Consider the following 24,630-nt stretch of genomic DNA (forward strand, 5'->3'; position numbering starts at 1 on the left):
CTTTTTGTAAAGAAATAAAATTTTTTTTTCTTAATAGTCTTATGAACGTAGACTTGGCGCGATTTTTTTACAGTGAAACTATTTTTGTACGGATTTTTTTGACATTCCCGCTCATGAAAATTTTTATAATTTTATTAATATTATTATTATTATGATTATTGTTGAACTTCCTGATATTATATACAGAGAGCGTCGCGATCAGTTCCTCGAATGCACAACAATTTATGCCTAGAGCAGTACTCGTATAATTCTTGTCCTCGAAGTTACGTGAAAGAGGGTTGTGACATCGCATTCGTGAGAACAAAAAACGTCGATACATACTGTAATTCAATGTAACTCGAGGTTACAGAAGACAGTTGAGGATCACTGATTTTCTTTCATATCATGAGATTTTTTCCTAACTGTCATCATTGTGTTATTACATATCAGAGACTGAACATTTGTCCCCACCAAATTTACTACTGATATGATAATCGCGTTAACAATTTGTTGTAATGGTACGCAGTGTTCAGGTTCAGTTTGACAAAAAAATTGAACGAGCGTGAGCCACATCACTGATAAGTTTTACTAGTGTATGTGTATTGCTCTATAAACCTTGACAATTCAAACTTTTTTTACTTTTGTTTTTGTTTTTGTTTTTTTTTCTTTTCCTGTCTTTGTTTAATATTAAAGCAAAGCTAATAAATTTTTTTTATAATACTGACAATTAAATGGTGTTTTACTTTTCACTGCCTCAGTATATTAATTAAGAACTCAAGTGCATTTTTTGGTTTTATTTAGTGTACAACATTGTATGTTAAGTGTAAATTATTGTATATAAATATATATTTATATATTAATATTGATAAAAGACAAAAGGTTATAAAATATACAACAACTCAGTGGAAGAAGTTTAAAATTAATTATAAAAGCAATTAAATTTTTAAACATTTGATTGATTAGCTATTTGTTATACAAACAAACGTACGTTGGTATGGTATACTTGACGAGTGCTTGGGGTATGGGAGAAACTGATCCCAAATGTTTAAGCACCAACTTATCCCCAATTTCATCCTCTACGTCTTCATCAGCTACTGCATTCCGTCAAGAACATGATGAGGAAGTTGCTCTGCACCCACTCAATAATCAGGTTATTATTAATTTATTTTTATTAATAAACAATACTATTTATATTTATAATTATTTGTAGTATTTACTATTCTTTAACTTGAACAAACAATTTATTAAACTAGTATTGACATCAGTACACACGTGTCACAATAATTCACGAAAATTAAATCTAATAAATTAATAATAACAAAATTGAAATTATTACATATAAATTGTTTTGTTATTTAGACTTGATAATAATCGAGACATATGGTAAGTATAATATATTTAAGATTATTTTTTTATGTTATTATATTACATGTTTGTAAACTTAACATGTCAACACGTAAATGTTTATTATCGTTATATATATTAATATATAACCCGCATGAGTCATTAAGTTTTATAAAAGTATTTCTTTAAGTATTAATTTTTATAGGCAATCATAAAATATACGGTTATAACTTAAAAACGATACTTTATAAATATTTTTTTTAATAATTTTTGTTTATTTATTTGTTTTATGAGTAAGGATAAAAAAAATCTTGATTAAAATTCCTTGATACATTTTTTTTTAATAAGCCCAGTTATAGTTAATAAAAAATTTCTCCAATGGTTTCTGCCAGTTAAAATTTCTCCAATAGTCTCAAGACTATTTAGGACAAACTATACACTTACACTGTGACCTACTTTTTTATTTTTAATTTGGGATGCATTCGATTAAAGCTATTCGTTTAATGCAGCTGAAATGTCCTTCGACTATCGACTCAAAATATTTTATTTAATAATCATAAGAAGACATATCGACGTATATGTATATATGTATCAATGTACATTTTTTATTTGTTTTGTTACAGGTTGGAGGACACACTCGTCTGTTACTCCTCAATCAAAATACAATATGCAAGCCGTTGAATAAAAGAGAGTTGGACTTTTATCGAAACATTCCTCAAGATATACAAATGTTTGTCCCTAAATTCAAAGGTAAGATCATCGAAAAACAAAAAATAATAAATATGTTGAATTATTTTTAATAAACTACATTTAATTAAAATTTATGAGATAAATTGTGCAATTTTAAGTTAAGAAAAAAAAACCTTTCACTTTCTTATACACTATATTTGTTCATTTATTTATGCATATATTTTTCTTTTAATATTTATAATCTTACTACTTAAAAAAAAAAAAAAAAATAAAATCAATTGTGAATGTCTTGTTATTCCACTTGTCAATGTTGCTTAGATCTTTTAAATCATGGTTGTAGATATTGTATGCCGACGTCATTTATATAGATCGATTATTCATTTCCCACGCAAATAATTGCGCGAATTTATTTTACCATAATTTAAAATTTATCGATAATTATCAAATTTATTATTGTTTTGTATAATAAGAAAAAAAAAAAAAAAACAATTTGTATAAAAATATTTATGTAAGAATAAAAAATCAAAATAATATTATTAAAAGCTATCATTTTGTAAAAAGTTGCGTTAATTTATAGTAAAAGTTAGTACATACATATATAATTGCACGTACACAAACAATACAAAAATGCACACATTTATATATTTTTTTATTCATTCATTTGTTTTAAAATATTTTGGCGTCACATTTCATCTATAATTTTGTTTGATGCATAAAATCGTTTCACTCGTGACTATTTATTTGTTGTCATAGCGAAATAAATTGCGTGCAATAAAAATCTAATTCTGTGCTGTGACAATTAAAAGGGGCAATAAAACTTCAATTGTTCAAATAAGGTAAGTTTTAAAAAGTATTTCATTTTTCTCTTTCTTCATCTTTCTTATTCATCGTTTCAATTTTATTATATATATATTTTTTTTTATTTTTAACAATTCATTAAAATTATAAAAATTTAAAGCTTTTCATACTTTACTGTTTACAATAATTATCTGAAAATAATCTCTGAGCATATATTTTTTAATCGAAAATACGTCCAAAAAATTATACCAAATAAAGGTGGGTCTTATATGTATATATTTAAAATTAATAACTATTAAATGTATATTATTCAACTAAACAAACGTATATTAATCTTCGGTAATAATTATTTTTCTTTTTTATAGAAAAAGTTATGACAACAATATATTAAAGTAATTGTAAGATGAATGTTATTATCCCTTCCATAATTAAACAGAATACAAAAAAAAAATTTAATTTGAACAAAAAAAATTAAATTAACTGGCTGATGTTTCAGGTGTTATTCAGGCGTCCAGTAGTTGCGGTGAAGTAGAGAAGCGTTACAGTCCAAGTTTTAGAGATGCTGAAAATTCATCACATCATCAGGCTCAAGTTGGCAAAAGTTCGACTAAACGAAAACGCGATGACGTCCTTAGGTAATAAAAATAAATAAATATCATTTTAATATATTTTTAATAAATATTTATCAGTTCTTATCTGTTTATTAATGATCTGTGGTAAATAACATTAATATGAATGAATTAAGATATATTCAAATCGTGAAATTCAGTGAGACGGTAGAATAATATTTCAATTAAAGAAAAACCAATAACATTAACTTGCAGTAAGGGCATACAAGTTTTTATGGTACCATGTTACGGGTTGCAATCACACAACTGCTTTGTTGCATTTGCACAACTGGTGGCATTTGTGGTTCATACGAGGGCCCTACATTCCCTTCGTGGGATGCTGAGCTTCTTTTGCTACAATCTCAATTGTATGTGACGTAACAAACCACAGGCGAATCACAATAAAGTGCTGTTTTACCCTTGGTACAATACTAAAAATTTTATAACTCTGAAATAAAAATAAAAAAAAACGCGTTTTTAGCCTTTATAAGTCTTATTATTATTATTATTATTATTATTATTATTATTATTATTATTATTATTATTATTATTATTATCTTGTACTTATTAAATGCAAAGCTTAATTTTAAGTGATTGATAAATTTTACTATTAACTAATAGGCGACCATCTAAATCGTTTTTCTTTTATGGCAATAAGGGTCAAAAATATTATAACAAAATTGAGAAGATTTTAATTTTTATTAATTCTGTATAAAGTACTTGAATTATAAAAATGATTCAATTTAACTTCAAAGTTTACAATAAAACTTATAAAAAAATGATGAATTTTACCCTCATTGTCTGTCAAAGATTAAATGTATCAGCGTAACGTCACCTAATCGTTTAGTTTATCATTATTTGAATGTCTGCGATAAATGACCGACGATTTTTTTGGCAGCTAAATTACTTCCTTAATATCCTTGCCAAATTAATCATCAAAAAATTTTAATATAAATTTTTGTAGCTTTCATATTGTTATAATTAAAAGTAATATTTGTACCTATTACTTGTACAAAAAAAAATTTTTTTTTCATATTAAATTTATTTTTTATTTTTTTAATTCTGACAATAAAAAATTTTATTCCAGATATACTGATCAGAGTTATTTTAATTTATAAATAATTAAAATGTCTATTTATTATATTGGTATATAGTTGTACTTTTTTTACATAAGTTTAAATTATGTTTTAAAATATTTTATTAACAAACATTTGAATTTTACAGAATGAAAATTCATCGTAAGAATAGTACAGTTGATGTGCTGAAACCTGAATCACACTTGGATAGTTCTTCAAATAAACAATGTATCCTTTTTAATTTAATTTGAAATATTATCAAAAAATTACCATTTGAAATAATGAAATTCAGACATGATCATAAACAATAATAAGCTTTATAATTAACTTTTTAAGCTGTCTGGTAGTGTGTTAAAATATTTTAAGCTGAATAAACAACTCATTATTTATTCAATCTTTGCTAAAAAATATTATCATTACGATTATAATAACTTGTTATGTAAACTTTAAATTCACTAAAAAAACGATTGTAAGAAATGTGTATGATAGCATATAATTTAACAATTGACAAATATTTACATAAATTTTTTTTAGTTTATTTATATAAGCAATTTGTGTAATTTTCAAGTACTTGAAAACAAATTGATTCTTTTTTAAATTATATAGATGCTAAGTATTAAATAATTTTTATGATAAATTTGTAAACGAATTTATTTCCTTAACATAATAAATATAGATTTTTTATTATTAGAAAATATAACATGTTGTTACACTCATCCTTGTATATTGGATTTAAAAATGGGAACAAGACAACACGGAGATGATGCTTCAGCAGAAAAACGTAGTAAACAAATAGCTAAATGTGCCGCAAGTACATCTGCGTCTTTAGGAGTGAGGTTGTGTGGTATGCAGGTGAGTTTAATTTTTTACAAAAATTTGCTGTAAGAAAAAATTGTCATTGAAAAAAAATTGTTTAAAGAAATCAGTGCTTACATATTTTGTAAATAATGAAATAAAAAAATATGTTTGTTTTTAATTAGGTTTATCAAGCAGATATTGATCAGTACGTGAAAAGAGATAAATACTGGGGCCGTGAGCTGAACGAGGAGGGTTTCAAAGCTGCACTGTATCGCTTCTTCCACAATGGTTACTGCCTTAGAATTCATGTGATCCAGCGGGTAATTACTCGATTGGAAAGTCTTCGTCGAGCTATTGAGAGACAGAGCAGCTATCGTTTTTATTCTTGGTAAGTTTTCATCTTTATTACATTTTCATGCATAAAAGAAAACTTTGTTTTTTGTTTTCTCTTGATAAAAAAAAATTATCAAAAAACAAAAAAAAATATCACAAAAAATCGTAACAACACACAAATGAGTAGAATTGCATCATACGATTCCACCAGTGCAATAGGGAATATCGTGTAATATTCAACAGCCTCCGGACTGCTGAAGGGCGCGAGAAAGGGCCAAACATCATCTCTCTTATTCTCACGGTCAAGTCTCTTTAAGCATTAAAGATTAACAACGACAACTAATTAAATAAAATACCCATAAACTTATTTTATTTATTATCTATTACAGCTCCTTGCTAGTTGTTTACGAGGGATTTCAAATAGAAGATTACTCAAGTCGTTCAAGAAGTCCATTAACAACACTCGGCGTTGAAGAAGAATCCAATGAATCATCAAGTTTTGTTGAAAATCTTACCCATGATTCGGATAGTTTCCTAGATGGTAGCCACAGCAATGCATCAACGGATTTTAATCTTGGTCATGAAGAAGTTAATCAAACAATCTTACATCGTGCTTTTGGTGAAGCAGCGGCGCGTGGAGCGAAACATGCTACGGGTTTTTATCCAATAAATGAGGAAACTGTTTTTATGGATCCACCATCTAATTTAATTAATGCAACGGTGGTACCAAGTCAAGACTATGACAGTTGGACGTTTACAGACACTCAAAGTAATCTAAGCAGTCACAATATTAGTACTTCAAGCAGTAGCAGCAGTAGTAGTGATAGTGATAATGAATATTGTTGTGTTGGTAAACACACGATAACAAATTCAGATGATATCAGCTCAGACTTAGATCTAGGTCGTAAATGCTCGTTGAAAAGAACACGACCAGGCCATAGATTGGATATTTATGAAGGTCAAAATCATCAAGATGAAGAGGAAGAGCTTAAAAGCGCGACAAAGAGACTTAGAGTTAAACATAATAATAAAAACCCCCCTGAAAATGCAATGGTCGATGTTAGAATGATTGATTTCGCGCATACAACATTTGAACATAAAATAGCCTCAAGTTCAGTAGCATGCCATTCTAATTCAACAGTACATCAAGGACCTGATTGCGGTTTTTTAACGGGTCTTGATAGTCTTAGAAGATTGTTAATGGAGATACTTGCTGAAGGTTAACAATTACGTTTCTTCAATTAATATTTTTAGTTTCATGAACCATGAAAGGACATGAACTTTTTTTGATTTCAAACGAGAAATAATAAAAAATAGATAAATTATTAAATTATTAAATAATAAAAAATAAACGTTAAAGTCAGTGTTATACTGCATTGAGTCATCTGATTGTTGGCTTGGTGCCACGTACCGATAAAGCTCCGGTCAGTCGGGTATTAAAAGATTATTAGGTGAATCATTAGAACCGATCTGACAATTGTAATGGATGTCTGTAATAAAGTGGATTATTCTGGAATTTTCTCCGTCGTATAAGACACATGTAGTATTCCATGAGAAAACAACGCTGTTGAATACTTTTTTTTTGTTGTCGTAATAATAAAGAGAAAATAAAATGAATATTTTTTGATTCTTAAACTCCAGAAAAATGTAAAAAATTAATCTTATCGTACTCAGAAAAAAATTACATAAAATAAAATAATTGATAAGAAGCGTATATAATTAACGTAAATATTTCATAAGCCTATCAAGTAGATGTTTGATTGTTTAAAAATATATTAAATAGTCATTTTGGCTGTATAACTATCAAGATGTATATATTGTAAAAAAAGAAGAGTACTGAAAAACAGAACAGAACGAATGAATAAAATGAACAATAAAAATTATGATACGAATGGCAATAATATTTTTCTCTTAGGTCGATTAATATTATTGAAAATTTATTAAATTAAGTGATACTTGAATAATTATGATTTTTATTTTAGTGAATGTGTTGTATTAAAAGAAAAAAAATATTTATTATGTACGAAAAATTGAAATTGAAAAATAAATAAATAATGATATGTAAAAAAAATGAAAAACTTTTAAACGATTTGTCTTTTGAGTTGAAAAAATGAATTAATTTTCTAACATAATGTTTGGCCGAAGCTTTATTCATGCAAGGCCACCACACTAAACAAATAATAATATTTAGAAATATTTAATAATAATCTAATGGTGTTCTATGTATTAAAAAATAAATGACAGCTTAGTTTCTACAACTATTTCTCATGGAAAAAAATTGTTTTAAATATTTTTGAACAGAGATGTCATAACTGAAAACAACTGATTTAAAATGTTAATAATGATAAATAAAATTACCTTTAGAGTCAAATTATAAAACAGATAATTAATTGTAAATATTTATAAATATTAATTGATTTGTATAAATTAATTTCTGAACATTTAAGTACGTATTGATCTTCCAGTTCAAACTTTTTACAATAAACTTGATAGATCTTCGATCATAATAGGGTAAAATTATCGAATTTGGACATGTAAAATTATGATAAAGTAAATTATACAGTACGAAAAAAATTTTGCTATTATTGCTATCGCATTTGAGATATTTCAATTAAACATTTCATGATATTAAATATTTCTTATTCTTCTCGTATATTAAAATAGAGCATAAAATATTCACAAGCGATATGATGTTCAAAACCAATACTTCTACTCGTAGCATTTTTTTCCATGAGCAATGATTAAATCTTAGTACAAATATAATATATATGTATATTTATTATTTATGTATTATATCAATGATCGAACTGTTAAATAAGATGTAATTTTTTTAATTTGAATGACAAAAACTAAAAAATCAGAGTATTATTTTGATATTCGATTTTTTTCAGAATAAATAAAATATTTAAATGTATACATGTTATTAAAAGTATTAATAATAAATAAAGCGTGCGTCCAAATGAAAATATTCCATTAGACATCATAATTTTATGTCAATAATTAAAATTTATCCGTACAATAAAAAAAAAAATTCCATAAATTAGTATTTTTAATTATTTTAAAACTGATCCTTTAATTATTGACGTCGAAATTAGTATAAATAAATTGTTTTATTTTGCTTTGTACATTTCAAAATTTTTATTTTTATTTTTAATAACAAATTTGTATAATAATGTTTTTTTTTTTCTTTTTTTTTAGTACAAAAACTAGATTGACAAACTTATTTAATTGTATCAAAGGAATAAATATTGATTACATACATAAGTTGTAAAATTCATTAATTTGTAGGTATGTATAATTTAATGTAATTACATAAAGATTAATCTTATTTTTTAAATCGTTTTTAATATATTTTAATAAATTAATATTTATTTACTAAAGGTCGATGGTTTAGTCTCAGTTGTTACTTTCATTTGTAGTACAGTTAGTGTACTCATATGTTAATCATGAAAAAAGAAAAAATATTAAATATAATAAATAAAAAAAAAAAAAAAAAATTAATAATTAAATAATGCTTAATAGTTACTCTGCAATTGAATGCAAATAATATATGTTTATCAATAATGTCAATTGTATTTTTAAAAGTCCGTACTCAATGTCAAAAGTATCATTGAATCTCTGTGGGCATGGAGTAAACAGTTCTATCTTATTTTTATAACGTCTAAATGATAATTTTAGTACTCATTAACTAGTCATTTAGTGTTGAGATAAAACGAATTAAAATTTGTCACATATATATTAATATTAATCAATAAATATTAATAATTTACTGTTCATTTTCACCGGCTATCTGATAATGATGACGACGTAGTGCAGCCAGTCTTAATCTTTCAGTCTCCAATGCTTGTTCCAACTCAAGAACGCGTACCTGCGCTTCCATTTCGAGTCTTTTGGTTTGATGGAGACTTAATCCACACATATCTAAATCATCTAATAAAATTGAAAAAATTAAAATTTTTACAAGGTAAATGCATTCAAAATGTACTAAATAGATATAATTGATTCAATATTTACCATTTTCTTCAATAAGTTGTCCACAACTTTTGGCAGTAGCAACAACACTACCCGTAGCTTGTGTAACTTCTCTTGAAGCTTCCGAAAGTCCAGCTAAGTTCCTGCTGTTTTTGTCAGCCTTCACTCTGCTTGCTACAACTAATTGAGCTGTTGATGCAGCGATGCCTTGTGACGCAACGACAAGCTGTTCAAATTTACCATTACCCAATACCACTTTATCAGCAGCTTCTAATAGAAAATTAGCTCCCATCGCAATAGCTTTCGCAGCAGATATTAAACCTTCAGACCATTGATGATTTCTTTTATAAAATTCTTTAGCCGAAGCTGTACCTTTACCCTGCGCAACTATTTCTGTTTGTAACAGACGAGATTTTTTGACCAAAACTCTAATACGCTTCATTAACTCTGTACATGAATCCAAAATTTTTCCATTCACTTCAAGTTTTAATCCCGAATCATCAGCACGTGATTTATTAAGCATCTCTTGCATTTTATTAGCTGCTTCTTCAATAGCTTTATCCATACTGTGAAGTTCATTTTCCACTAAATCACCAAGTAGATCAACATTACCTCTCGCTTTCGATAAAGTATTAGCTACTCTTGAAATGACATTCAATTGCGTTTTAACATGATTTATCATATCTACAGAATTGGTTGATTTTTCTTTTATACTGGTAAGCATTGCCAGCGATTGAGTAGCAAGTAATTTACATTCTTCAGTTAATTTATCATCCAGTGATATGTCTGTTGATGTATTTGAAGTTGATTTTGCGTGAATTATATATATAGCTAAATTATATGCAACATTTGATACAGTACGAATCAGTGATTTTCCATCTTTAAAATCAGTTTCATAACTTTTATATAAAGTTTCTAGATCATTTAATAATTGTAATGCAGGATTTAATAAGCTTTCAAGATAATCTGGGGTACAGGTTAAAGCCGATATAGCCGGATTATCAATAGCACTTGATGCGTTTTGTATCATAGCTTCTGCACAAGAGATGCTATTTAAAATCAGCTCACACTGAGTAGTTTCAAGATCTTTTTTTCCTTGCGCACGAGTTCTTTCAATTTCAGTTTCCAATTGATTTATTCGTAAATCCAATTCTTCTTTTTGAGCCAACAAATCATGAAGGTCACCTTCAGAAACTGCTTTTTCTGATGATATAAAATCAATTTTTGCTATAAGAGCTAAATTTTCAGTTTTAGCTTCATCGAATTGTTTTCTGACTTCATCCAATTCAGAGCGAGCTTTAGCAACTCTTTCAGCTTCTTGATCAGCTGTTGCTTGTCCTTGGTTAAGCTCTTGAAGACATTTTTCAGCTTCTTGAGTACGTCTTTCTGCTTGTTCTAATGATATTTTAATTCCTCCTAGTTGTTTATCAACTTCGGCTTTCTAATAGTTGATAGAAAAAAATATATATTTTTTATTTGTTATTGATTTTTATAGAAATATCTTTATCTTTTTGATAACTATTAATGTACTTGCTTAATATAAAAGAATGAGTCATAGAAAAGATAAAAAATTATTTTTACTGTACCTTTCGAATTAAGTTAATGTGTTCTTCTCGTAATTTGGAATAAACCTCCTTTAACTTTTGAAATTTTTCATCAATGAGTTTATTTTTATCTGTCAAAAATAATTATTCTGATTAAAAAATAGTCTTTGTCGATAATTTGGAATTTTTATTATTACAATTACCTTCAAGTTCTCTAACTTTGAGTATCGCATCAGCGCTTTGTTTTCCCAAATCGTCACATAATTGTTTTTGTTGATCTACTTCATTGTCCTAAAAAGATATTAAAGAAAATTAAATATATGATTAGCTTTCATCAATTTTTGATAAAAATAAATTATTTTATTTTTAAATGAAATATTACTTTTGTTGTAATCATCAATTCGAGTTCTCTAATGTGACGTTTCATTTCACCCACAATTTTCTGATGTTCTGATAAAAATCTATGCAATTCTTCTCTTTGCCTTCCATTTTCATGATGTAAATGATCTATCAAACTGTCTCTGTAAATTTAATATTTGATAAACAAAAATATAAAATATTTCATACTTTTTTTTAATATTCGAATTTTTCTATAAAGTTGCAAGATTAAAATTTATCAGATATTATCTGATAACACTGTTATAGATTAAAATTCACCTCTCAGCAAGTACGTCTGGTGATATTGAACCATTTCTGGCGACATCAGTTTGATCTCCGGGCATTGAATTTGTATCAGAAGTATCAATAAGACTATCTACAGTTGATTCGTGGTCGATTGATTCTTCTTGTGGCAATATAACGACTGGAGTAACATATGTTCTTAATTCAGATTGAATTAAAAAATTTGGTGGATTCTGAAAATTTAATAAAAATATAAAAGATAAAATGAATAAAAGTAAAAAAATTCTTTTCAATTTAATAAATCGTTTTTCTTACTTCAGGTAATCCTGGGATAGTAATTAAATGTTTGAAATATTGCATATGTTTAATTGTATTATAAAATGTTTTTAAATCATAAAATTGTTTAGAAAAACGATCACGATGTCCTTTTAAGGTATCAGCTGGTAAAGCACCATGAAGTTTGAATAATATTTTAACACAATAATCATAAAGTTGAGAGGCATCTTGGATACACGGTATTAATGGAGCTAGTCGACATTGTCCACAAGGAGTCATTGAATTCGATCTTGATAAATCTAATGATCCAAATACAGCTCTTTGTAAATTTAAAATATCATCCATGTAATCAAACATTTCTACTGACATTTGAAAACTAAAATTAAAAATGATGAATTTTACTAAAAATATTTAATTTAAAAAATCAAAAATTATTTTCATCAATTAAATATTTACTAAATATTAATGTCGTTTTCACCGATAGCTTCCAATTCTTCATTAGTAACTTGAAGATTACCCGGTAAACCAGGATTGCGGTTATGAAAATCCAATTTAGTGACAAGTAATCGAATATATAAATAAATTAATTTCCCGTATCCTTCTCTCAAGTGTTGCCACATTTTGCCAAGATCTTCAAGTTTGCCTCTGTGTCTTTGTGAGTCAGCAATAACTCGTGGATGACCTTCTCGCAATACTTTGTGTAGAACATGACAAAACTTCCAAGCGACAATACGATTTTCTTGTAATGGTTGGCGTAAAATAAACATCCAAAAGATTGCTCCACTTTTCTCTTGATATGTACCAATAATAGCACCTGAATTATAAGTTAAGGACGTATATATCATGAATATAAACCATCCGGTCCATTAATAAAATATTTTAATATTTTGAAAATTCTTATATCTACTTAGTTTTTTTTTTACCAGTCGAAAATAACCATTTAAAAAAATTTTTAATAATTTGATTCTTAATAAAAGCTTGAGCATGCTTTTTTAAACAAGCAACTATCTCTTTTTATTTAAAAATTTTTTTAACAAAAAAAATTGAAAGATTTGCTCCATTTTAAAACTTGTTAAAGATAATACGAGCAAGGTCAATGAAGTTGTCTGACAATTTAAACAGTATTACAAAATTTAATTAAAATTTGAGTTACAAGTTTTTTTAAGATTAATCACTACTTATTTAATTCTCTTAACGCTTATTAAAAAGGATACTCCTAACATGCTTTTCTTTAACCGGAGTCTCTGTTGGGTTAACTGCTTTGCTGATACTAATACTCTGTAAAATAAAATAGTAAATATGCAATTGTTCCAAATTAGTTAAAAAACAAATTTTTAATGAAAATGATTAGACAAGGTAATAAATAACAAATAGAAAGAACAAAGTTATATCTTACCTGATGTTGTAATTGTTTAGTTGATACTGGAGATATTGGCGACATTGTTAATGATTATGAAGAGGATTTTTAGGATAATTATTAAAAAAAAAAGTCTCTTATTCAGAAGAGATGTCTTATTATTTATTTAGTAACATCAAAAAATGTCCGTTAGTCCGCTCGTTAATCTTTTTATTTAGTTATTATATTTATTGACTTAGTTTAGTCCAAGTGGAAAATCTAGTGAGAGATTTAAACCGAATGACTTTGTTAATACGTTGATTTAAATTAATTCCATGTGCTTAGCATCTCATGCTTGTTAATATATTACAGATTGAGAAAGTAAATAAATGAATCATTCTGCCTTGAACGTCTTTTTTTAATAACGTTATTTAATAATTTAATACTCACACATGCATTTAATTGAACTTATTATTTTGATTCATAGAAAATCATTGTCATTACGCTCACCTGAAATTTTTCAAAGTGCTCACGTTCAAGATCCAAACTTGTTTTTCTTTGTTGAAGAACTCTAGGAAGTGACAATGATGCCATTTTTTTCCAAAAATAAAAAACTCCCACTCAGTTGATGTCAAAAAATCTTTCAACCCAACAACAACAATTAAATAAGTTAAAGAAATATTATTTTATTTATTAACTATTATTTATCATCAAATTTTTAATCATTTAATATTTTTGGAGTTATTATATTCAAATAAATTTATCTAACAGAACCCAAATACTAAACACTTAATTAGATTTGAAATTACCTTTCACTTTTATTCACAAACTTACAGAATGATTATAAATAACGTAAACTATTAATTTATTTAGCTCCGATTTATTAATTATTATTTTTATTAATTTCATTGAAAAATGACCCACCCACATCCGCGAGAACTAATACGACGAAAGTAGAAGGAGTAGAAGAGAGTGTTGTGAATTGTGAATGACAGAATACAAAATGATAGAGTATCTAATAGCGGAGATGTATGTATATTTTATTTAATATATACATATATTTGTAGTGCATTTGCGTGTGGCATATGTATGTGTAGAATTCTAACTAAAGAGTTTAAGAGTTTGTTGGTAAGGTTTTAAATATATACAATATTATACTATAGTTTTACAAATACCATTTTATGCTTTGATATATCTTTCCACCGGAATTGACCAGTTCCGTTCAACCACACTTTATGAGAATAATTATCCGGATGGTACCCGCTTAACCAATATTAAGATCCTCCACGTATTCTGAAATTGATAATGGGAATGGATAGTTGGCACACACTCATTACTACTGTTATTGCACAATACCTAACACCAACAAACCGAACGTTGAACGTTCGACGTAAAGCACAGAAAATTCTACATTTGTTTGGTCAACTGCTGATATTACAGAATTACTCGACTTCAACATCATCAATTTTTTATTGTTAACAATATCATAAAATTAAATAATGAAATAATGTATGTATACAAACAATTTCAAAAAATTATATTAATTTATATAAAAGTAAATATTTCAATGTATTAATTAATTTAAATAAATTTTTACTTTACAATGATCTTTAATATTTTGAGTAATTTGAACTTTGAAATAAAGTACGCTTGAAGATTTTTTAGAAAAATTTATAAGTGCATTTTTTTTATACTACAATTATTGTAATAATTGGATAATTTGTAAATTGAAAAAAAAGTTTTTTTCGACGTTAGCTACAATTATGTTCATTTAATGGTGACAAGAAATTGATTAAATTATAAATTGTTAATACATTTTTTAACTGTTTTTGTGATGATATTAAAACGTAATAAAAGAAATTGTTGTTATTTTATTATAAATAATTATTTAAATTTAATATGCTTTAAATTACATGAATGAATTTTAGAAAAAAAATCGAAATTAGACAATCAACAAACAAATGTACATTTCAAATTTCGCGCTATTTTGTACAATTCTAAATCTAAATACTATTGAATACTGAATGTGTGATTAAGATATTTATACATACAAAAATAAAAATAAATTTGATCATGAAATTCCTTTAATTAATGAAATTAATGTGTCTATTAATTGATGGAAATTTTTCAACAATAAGAAAATAAACGTACATGAATATTAAGTTTAAGTAGTGATGTTCTGTTGTTTTGTTAGAAACGAGCCTTCACAGAGCTTGGTTTATTACGAAAACGCGGGCCGTTCTCTAACAATTGCTCTTGCAACTAGCGTTACACTGGTTAATAATGTATTTTACAACTTAATTATAAACAAATAATTACAAGTGTATTTGTTAAACTGATAAATAGTGAATATTTTTAAGATATTTATAAAGATCAAAAATTTGTTTTGATTATAAAGACCAAAAATGACTGATTTTTTGGAATACCCTGACATTACTGCAGAGGTTAAGGGTGCAATGGTAAGTTTAATCATAGTAAACATATATTTTATTATTATAAGTAACTTTATACTTTGTATAAACAAATTATTTTCAATTTTTAGACACCTGGTCGTCTGAAGTTGACTGACCAACATATAATATTTAAAAATCAAAAAACTGGAAAAGTGGAACAAATATCCGCAAATGATTTGGAGATGGTCAATTTTCAAAAGTTTGTTGGAACTTGGGGTCTACGTTTATTTTTAAAGAATGGACTTCTCCACAGGTTCCGTGGATTTAAAGAAAGTGAGCAGGAAAAAATTGCAAAATTTTTCACTGCCAATTATAAAAAAGATATGCTGGAAAAAGAATTAAGTTTAAAAGGATGGAACTGGGGCACGGCTAAATTTAATGGATCCGTTTTGAGTTTTGATGTTGGTCATCACACAGCTTTTGAAATTCCACTTAGCGATGTATCGCAATGTAATACTGGTAAAAATGAAGTGACTCTAGAATTTCATCAAAATGATGATGCTCCGGTGAGTCTTATGGAGATGAGATTTCATATTCCTGTTAGTGACAGCGCTGATCAAGATCCTGTTGATGGATTTCATCAACAAGTCATGGAGAAAGCTTCTGTTATTAGCGTCAGTGGTGATGCTATTGCTATTTTCAGAGAAATTCAATGTCTTACACCACGTGGTCGTTATGACATTAAAATATTTCAAACATTCTTTCAATTACACGGTAAAACTTTTGACTACAAAATTCCTATGTCAACAGTACTTAGGCTGTTTTTATTGCCTCACAAAGACAGTCGACAAATGTTCTTTGTTGTGAGTTTGGATCCACCAATTAAACAAGGTCAGACTCGTTATCACTATCTTGTTTTATTGTTTAATCAAGAGGAAGAAACGTCGATTGAATTGCCATTCACTGATAAAGAGCTGACAGAGAAGTATGAAGATAAATTAACGAAAGAATTGTCAGGACCAACTTATGAAGTTTTAGGAAAAGTTATGAAAGTAATAATCAATCGTAAATTAACAGGACCTGGTGGATTCTTAGGGCACTCTGGCACACCAGCTATTGGATGTTCATTTAAAGCTGCTGCTGGTTATTTGTATCCACTTGAACGTGGTTTTATATATGTCCATAAACCACCAATTCATATACGTTTTGACGAAATAGCGTCTGTTAATTTTGCACGTGGTGGCGGTTCAACACGTTCATTTGATTTTGAAATAGAACTTACAAGTGGTGTTGTTCATACATTCAGTAGTATTGAAAAAGAAGAGTATGGTAAATTATTTGATTTCATATCATCTAAGAAATTACGTGTTAAGAACCGTGGTAAAGGAGATAAAATGAATTACGACAATGATTTCGGTGGCAGTGACCAAGAAGATGAACCTGATGCTTACCTTGCACGAGTTAAAGCTGAAGCTAAAGAACGTGATGATGATAATAATCAGGATGACTCAGAAGATGAATCTACAGATGAAGATTTCAATCCAGCACAAGAAGAAAGTGATGTTGCTGAAGAGTATGACAGTAATCCTGGTACCTCTGACAGTGACGATGATTCAGATGCTGGTTCTGATGGTAGCGGTAAAAAAGAAAAGAAGAAGGATAAAGAAAAAAAGAAATCTAAATCGGCTAAAACAGTATCAGAAAAACCACGAAAACAACGTAAAAATAAAAAAGAAAAGGATAGTAACAAACCTAAAAGGCCATCTTCGGCATTTATGTTATGGTTAAATGCTACTAGAGAACAAATTAAGAAAGACAACCCAGGTATTAGTGTTACTGAAGTATCTAGAAAGGCTGGAGAGATGTGGAAAGAGATGAAAGATAAATCGGTAATTCATTTTTATTTATTTATTCAATTAATTATTATTTTTTTTATTACATAATTAAATTTTGTTTTAGGAATGGGAACAAAAAGCAGCCAAAGCTAAAAAAGAATGGACGGAAAAAATGAAAGATTACGAAGCCAATAAGGAAAAAATGGCTCCAGAGAAAAGTGACAAAAAGAAAGAATCCAAAAAAGAAAAGAAAGAAAGTAAAAAAGATAGTTCTCCAACGAAAATCTCTGGTTCATTTAAAAGTAAGGAGTACATCAGTGATGATGAAAGCAGTGATGACAGCTCAAAAAATAAAAAATCTTCAAAAAGTGATGATGATAACGACAATGCTGATGTTAGTGATGATGAGAAGCCTAAAAAAGGAGAGAAACGTTCTGCTACTGTAAGATTATTCATTTAATTTCTTTTAATTACGCTTATTTAGGGTTTTAATTAAATTGATTTTTTTTTTAGGATGATAAGAAAAAAACTAAAAAAGGAAAGAAAGAGACTCCACCAGCATCAAGTGATGATGAACCTGAGAGTGATGCATCAAAAAGCGATTAAATAATTTGCGTAACGATTGATTAAATTTAATTAATTTTTTTTTACAATATTTAATGAACAATCAATGAAAATTAACATAAAACTGTGGAATACTTTTCTTAGTAATTAGCGTAAACTTCATTTTTGTTTTCTCATCAGCTGGGCGGTAGCTTTTCGTTGTCTGTTCCCAAATGGTTCACTTCAATATCTTTTATTTCAATTTTATTATCTTTTATAGCCTTCTGTAAAAAACATAAGTATTAATAAAAATATTTTACTAATTGCTCGTTATTTAAATAAAAGTGAATTTATTCATAATTAAAAAAAAAAAAAAAAAAAAAGTTGCCTGAACGCATTCTTTGTAAGTTTGTAACAAAGAACTGCAACTCGAATCGTCCATATCTCCTTTTAGAAATTTCTCGGAAAACCAAGTGTTGAAGCATTCATCATATCGTTTTTTCAACTGACTGCACGACTCCATAATAATCATCAATAAAAATCTATAAATAATAAAAATTCAAATAATACCTTGAGACATGATTGATAAATTTTGAAGAGTGGAGCACACATAGAGTCATTCATGTCGCCTTTCAGAAATTTATCAGAAAACCATGTTTGAAAACAAACATCATATTGTTGTTTTAATTCGTTACAAGATTCACCGATACTATTCATTTAGATTGTCCAATTTTCTCCTGAAAGTAGACATTAAGACTTCTATTTTATTTACATGTTCAATAAACAGAGTTTCAAAAAAATAATGAAATATTCTGATTAATTACACCATTATTTGGAATATTTTCTATTTTATTTGTTATTTTGTTTTTGACTTCCTTTAAAAAATATATTATTTAATTATTTAGTTATGATTTGTAGATTAAAAAAAATGAATTCATCTGCATTTGCGATCGATTAACTTTTTTTCTTAATTATATTTTATTTTATTCAATCCATCAATCAATAATTAGTAAATCAGTAAATTTTTTTACTTCTCAAACTAGACCTCATGATTCTTTATTGAATTATTAAATTGTTATTATTAATCAATATAATGGTATTTACAATTCATTAAGTTTTTTACGAGATACTCGTGTCGTTCATCTAAATACACAATAATGCGACTTACGAAAATAATTTTAGTTTTAATCGACAAATTATATTTTTAACATTAATTTTCTTAGCATTTAATGGATTATATCAAATGATTCATTACTTTTGATATTTAATTTAGATGCAAATGATAGAATGGTTCATATTTTCTTTTAATTTAAATTCATACACCAGGTATATTAACGTTGAGTAATTTTTAATACCTTAATTTTGTTAATAAAACAGCCAATAACGTTCAAATATTTTCAGTCAGATAAAATAATTACACTAATTTCAATAAATTTACAGAAAATGTTTATATTTCAAATTATAAATCACCCAATCTTCTTTTTACAAGTCTCCAGCGTGATCAAACATACCCTGATAGCCACAGTTTCAGACCAACCAAGTTGGTGTCAGATAGTTGCCACCAACTTAGCGACAACTTGCGGTCAACTTCCGAATTTGTAACTGTTGGCGCCAAGTTGGCTACAAGTTTCTGAGAAAAAAGAGACCAATCTACTGCCGCAATATGTCGCCAAATTTCTTGAGAAACTTATCGTCAACTTGGTGTGAAAAAGTTTCAGAGCAACTTTTGCCGACAACTTGGTGAACAAGTTGACACCAACCGAGTTACTTTCCAAGAGTTGCCGCCAAGTTGGTGACAAGTTGCGGCAGTAGATTGACAGAAAGTTGCGGCCAACTTGGCTATCAGGGATGTTACTTTTTATATACCTATAAATATTGGCTAGGTGCACGATGGTGCTGCCCTCATTTTTCATGCTTTTCCCATGTTAAATCAAACGGAATAATTTAGTTTCAGTGGCCGCCATGAGCGTTAAATCATGCTCTTCCCATAAGATTTACACGTAAAAGTGGTCGTCAGCGCCAGCCCTCCCCACTATATCCTTCGCACCCTGCCAATACATAACCTACAGAGAATAAAGATTTACATTAGGAGGAATAGAAAAGGATATCATGTCATATAGCGCTACTAGAGTGAAAACGATCAAATCAAGTGTGTGTATATATTTATATTATGGAGGGTAGAGGTGCTTTTTAAGATATTATCGAAATGATAATCCTTCTACTCACGTCTGTCATTAAAATATTTATAACTGTTGACACCATGCACTCCACGCTTTTTTTACAATAAAATAAAATTTTTTCTTATTTACACTATTATTATATAATTCAAATTTATTAAAATTTATTTTCTATTTTTTAGTTTGGTTTTCTATCAAAATCATGTTTTTTTAGTTTTTAAACTATTATTTATTAGTGATTACCAGCAAAGATGATAATTTCAATACTAATTATTGTCTGGGATAATCACCACTAGCATAAACTGTAACTATTAAAATTGCCGCTGACAATATTTAAGGTAAAAGTCCCAACATATGATCATGTACCAGTATATGATCACTCCATGTATTTGTATACCTATATTTGTGAATATAGATATACAAATACATGGAGTGATCATATACTGGTACGTAATCATCTATTGGGGCTTTTACCTTACTATTACAAGATAAATAAAATTTTTTTTTCAGTATGAAAAAAATTCAAACAAAAAACAAATATGATTTTAAAAATAATTGAAATTTTGAAAAGAATTCGAGTATTTAAAAACATTAATTTTTCTTGCTATTACTTTTTAAATAATTATAATTCTTAAATTTCCCAATTATTAAATTATTCAATTAGCCAATTCTGAAGAAAATTTTACTATTACTTTTATTTCTAATGTAAGAAGAGACTGTTATACCTTTCAAATAAATTTTGAAACTAATCGCATGAAAATGATTCATCATAAAATATAATTAAAAAAAAAATATTTTCTTCCTATATATTAGACACCAGTCACATTCAAAAAAATGACGATCATTATTGATTTCAGTGGATACTATTACAAAGATGATTTCATCATAAAAGAATACTGCGAATCTTATCTTCAAGACAATTCTAAAAAAGTAAGTGCTGCAATAGTAACAGCGACACCAATCGAACACCTAAAGGATATAAACTTTATTGATGATATTTATAGCATCTACTTAATAAAATATGGGATACCAGTAGAACGTAGTACACATAGGATTGAAGAACTAAAAGAAAGAATATTGACCATGTTGTTGAACAGTGAAGTAGTTTTTGTTAGAAATAAAAAACAACGCCGAGATTTGTTCAATTTTATGAAAACTCAGTTTGACCATGTTGAATTATTGGAAAAATTCAACTTCGACGCCAGTTTAGAAATAATGGATCCATGTTGTTCGTATCACATTAAAAAGCAAGGTTTTTATTGTGCTCGTGTTAACGTTCAATATATGAGTAATTTACTGCTGAAAAAATATCATGGTGATAGCAAGCCAGATCGAACTATATCTTACCCAAAACCATCGACAAGCAAAGAATCAAAATTTGAAAATACCGAGCCAGCTACAAAAACTGTTGATAAAAAATCGAAATCACGCGGTGATAAATTTCAATGGCTATATTAATTTGAGACGTACAAATTTTATTATTAAAGAGTTCAGTGTTTATGTGTTCAATGACCAAGAAGTAAAAATATATCATAAATTACTAGTCGTTAAACCGCCTCACTATCGGGTAAAAAGAAAAGCAATGAAAGATTATTACGATTATCACTTCTACAATACTTACGAAATAGAGTGGAAAGCCGGTAATTGTATACTAAATGATGTACAAATTGCATTAAGATCTCTTGTTAAAAGATATAAACTGAAGTACATTTTCGTAAGTGGAGTTGACAAGAAACTGCATTTGCTCGATAAATTCGTCTTCAATCACGAAAATATAATTTGTCTATCTGAATACGGTTACGATCCTGCACAAGAAATCAGTGCGTCGCCTGAATCTAAGTGCAAAGATCATTCACATCCCAACCCTCATAAGAACGTTTGTGCCGATTATTCTAACAAGGTTATGCTGCAGTGGATACTAGCGACCAAGTTGTACGAAGAAGAAGTCTTGTATTAAGCCAGAAATTTCAAAAATTTATCACAAACTCAACTTGGCCCCGAAAGTACTAATGAACCTGCTGCTAAAAAGAACAGGAGTGATCAATTAGAGATTGATACTACTAAAGAAATTTCGATTCCACCGAACACTGAGTCCGCAAATGTTACTTCTACCCCAGCAAGTTCTTCAAAAGACACTTGGGCGTACGATCAACCAAGTACATCGCGGGGCAATCAAAGTGAGCAAGTGAGTGTTCAACGTGGTAGGGATTTAAACCAATCAAGTGATTCTGAAAGTGATTTGGAAATAAAAAAGGAGTCATCAGACAGTAGTGACTATGATAAATTGGTAATTTACTACCCTGATTCTGATAGCAATCTATAAATTTGATTGATTGATTGATTCAATTTTCGATTGTTATTGATTTAAAACACTAAAAACATTTAAAAGATATAACTCATAATAATAAATAAATTGTTATTTTATGATTTTATTTAATCCAAGAAGTCAAATTTTAGGATCAAAAATTGAAAAAATATTTAATGAAGAGCATAAACTTTTACCTTACTAATATTGTTATTATTTATTTCAGTATAAATGCACAATAATTCAATAATTCAATCGATTCATCAACTTCGAATTTTTAAAAATTTTCAATTTTTCTTATCAGGAAGTTAAAAATATCCACGATATGCGAATTTTCTGTAGGGCATTAATCACTCCGGAAACGGTTTTTATAATCTTCGCATATAATATAAAATATAAATTAAAAAATTTCAATATTTAATAAATAATAGTTTAAAAAACTAAAAAAAACGCTTTTTATAGAAAACCAAATTAAAAAAAAGGCCATTCGGCACCTGAAATGGAAGTAGATTTCATTTTATTTCATTTCTGTGGACAAAAGAAAACTGCAAAAGTAGAATTTCTAAAAAATGATCCTAAGATGGATATTTTTTGACTAAGAAGAACTTGTATACATGTAAATTGAAGCTTAAGATGCATCTCAGCTTTCAGATGCATTTCACAGAAATTGAATATAAATTTGAACTCGACCTTCGTAATCGTCTATAAAGAAAGTATGTTGAGTTTCATTAGGATCCCTTAAGAATCGTTGACGCTATCGTCGTGACAAGCCGCGTTATGTCGTATATATATATATATATATATATATATATATATATATATATATATATATTAGACTGGGCCAAAAAATTAACTATTTTTTTTTTTTTTTTTTGTATATCGAAAATATTATTTGGGATGACAAAAAAAATGTTGTGAGAATTGAGCCCTTAATATTTATATTAAGAGGTCTATCATCGCAACTTTTAATTTTTTCCGGAACGGGTTTTTGTCTCATAACTCCTAAACCATCGAGGTAAATGAAATAAACTTAGATGTTTTTTGAAGCAAATTTAATTGTCTACAAAAAAAGACTGATTGAAATTTTTCGTCAGATGAACCGTTTTCTTATAAACACGCCTTGAAAATTGATAAGATTTCAGAATTTTATTGTTTAACTTTGGAATTTTGTAATTCACTTAAAAATTAGTATCTGGAAAAAATTCAATAGAGATTTTTAAAGGGAATTTAATTTTCTACAAAAAATGTCTCTTAACATTTTTAGCTAAATTCACTCCTTTGAAAGTTATTCAAAGTTAAAGTTGATGTCAAAATAAAATTCTGGTATTTTTCGCTGTAAATTTAATTTTTTTGAGCCCATTGAAAATTTTGATCTTTTTATAGATAATAATTTTTATTTTATCAACAGAATTATGAAAAATTTGAAAAAATCATAATATATTTTTATTTATTGTCATTGAAAAGCTATTTTCTGCAGAAAATTGCATTTTCACTGTGTTTTGATAGTTTAAAAAATAACAATCATGTTGTTTTCTCATTGAAAATTATTTACTTTTTATTTAATACAAATTTATCTACGAGAATCCGCTTTGATTAACAACCTCCCTTACTCCCCTTGTTTCATTTTTCGACATCAATCCACAGTACTACATCTCATGAGATTACTCTCTCATTTTCTCAATAATTGCGTCGCTTAATACAAAGCCAACCGATTGAACATAACCTCAAAACAATATTATTAATTATTAGTATCGTATTATATAGCGCCACGATGTTTTTATTCATCTATCACCATTTCTAAAAAGACCCCTAGTTCGACCTTCACTTTCGGTATTTCTTACATTCCATTGTTCTACAAATAGAGAGGTTATGTTTTTTAGATAACTGTAGCATCTTTCTTCATTGTTAATTGTGGATCGAGCGTCGCTTTTAATCTCAGTATTCGTGTTGTGAGTTGTGTGTCTAATTTCTAGTGTTGTTACAATTTTTATTACAACCTGAC

At 27.7% G+C, this 24,630-nt stretch overlaps 4 protein-coding genes across 11 annotated transcripts; 2 read left to right on the top strand and 2 right to left on the bottom strand.

Moving 5' to 3' along the window:
- Positions 1-213: 213 nt before the first annotated feature.
- LOC123264940 (inositol hexakisphosphate kinase 2) lies at positions 214-7,484 on the top strand. Its single transcript, XM_044728472.1, has 7 exons — positions 214-1,129; positions 1,947-2,073; positions 3,308-3,446; positions 4,644-4,723; positions 5,172-5,347; positions 5,476-5,681; positions 6,016-7,484. The coding sequence occupies exons 1-7, from the start codon at positions 974-976 to the stop codon at positions 6,848-6,850; spliced, it is 1,719 nt and encodes a 572-aa protein (XP_044584407.1). The 5' UTR covers positions 214-973; the 3' UTR covers positions 6,851-7,484.
- A 1,549-nt stretch (positions 7,485-9,033) lies between these two features.
- On the bottom strand, positions 9,034-14,682 carry LOC123264759 (huntingtin-interacting protein 1). 7 transcript variants are annotated; one of them, XM_044728209.1, is made up of 12 exons: positions 14,551-14,682; positions 13,886-13,946; positions 13,436-13,654; positions 13,254-13,317; positions 12,496-12,853; positions 12,079-12,415; positions 11,800-11,996; positions 11,525-11,663; positions 11,346-11,433; positions 11,185-11,273; positions 9,641-11,039; positions 9,034-9,556 (listed from the first exon to the last, which is right to left on the bottom strand). In XM_044728209.1, the coding sequence occupies exons 3-12, from the start codon at positions 13,478-13,480 to the stop codon at positions 9,393-9,395; spliced, it is 2,880 nt and encodes a 959-aa protein (XP_044584144.1). In that variant the 5' UTR covers positions 13,481-13,654; positions 13,886-13,946; positions 14,551-14,682; the 3' UTR covers positions 9,034-9,392. The 7 variants fall into 7 exon arrangements, with proteins under 7 accessions (XP_044584144.1, XP_044584146.1, XP_044584141.1 ...); XM_044728211.1 differs by lacking the exon at positions 13,436-13,654; XM_044728206.1 differs by lacking the exon at positions 13,436-13,654 and having other exon boundaries at positions 13,886-14,015; positions 14,551-14,679.
- A 904-nt stretch (positions 14,683-15,586) lies between these two features.
- On the top strand, positions 15,587-18,469 carry LOC123264742 (FACT complex subunit Ssrp1). The gene is made up of 4 exons (XM_044728183.1): positions 15,587-15,834; positions 15,918-17,657; positions 17,728-18,045; positions 18,117-18,469. The coding sequence occupies exons 1-4, from the start codon at positions 15,781-15,783 to the stop codon at positions 18,207-18,209; spliced, it is 2,205 nt and encodes a 734-aa protein (XP_044584118.1). The 5' UTR covers positions 15,587-15,780; the 3' UTR covers positions 18,210-18,469.
- Positions 18,211-20,196, bottom strand: LOC123264743 (TP53-regulated inhibitor of apoptosis 1-like). Of its 2 annotated transcripts, none has more exons than XM_044728185.1 (3): positions 20,013-20,196; positions 18,535-18,688; positions 18,211-18,430 (listed from the first exon to the last, which is right to left on the bottom strand). In XM_044728185.1, exons 1-3 carry the CDS (start codon positions 20,057-20,059, stop codon positions 18,344-18,346), a joined length of 288 nt encoding a protein of 95 aa, XP_044584120.1. In that variant the 5' UTR covers positions 20,060-20,196; the 3' UTR covers positions 18,211-18,343. The 2 variants fall into 2 exon arrangements, with proteins under 2 accessions (XP_044584120.1, XP_044584121.1); XM_044728186.1 differs by lacking the exons at positions 18,535-18,688; positions 20,013-20,196 and adding exons at positions 18,717-18,883; positions 19,502-19,731.
- Positions 20,197-24,630: the final 4,434 nt, after the last annotated feature.

The sequence above is a fragment of the Cotesia glomerata genome, linkage group LG5, assembly GCF_020080835.1.
Source record: "Cotesia glomerata isolate CgM1 linkage group LG5, MPM_Cglom_v2.3, whole genome shotgun sequence".
In the NCBI taxonomy this organism is placed as follows: domain Eukaryota; kingdom Metazoa; phylum Arthropoda; class Insecta; order Hymenoptera; family Braconidae; genus Cotesia; species Cotesia glomerata.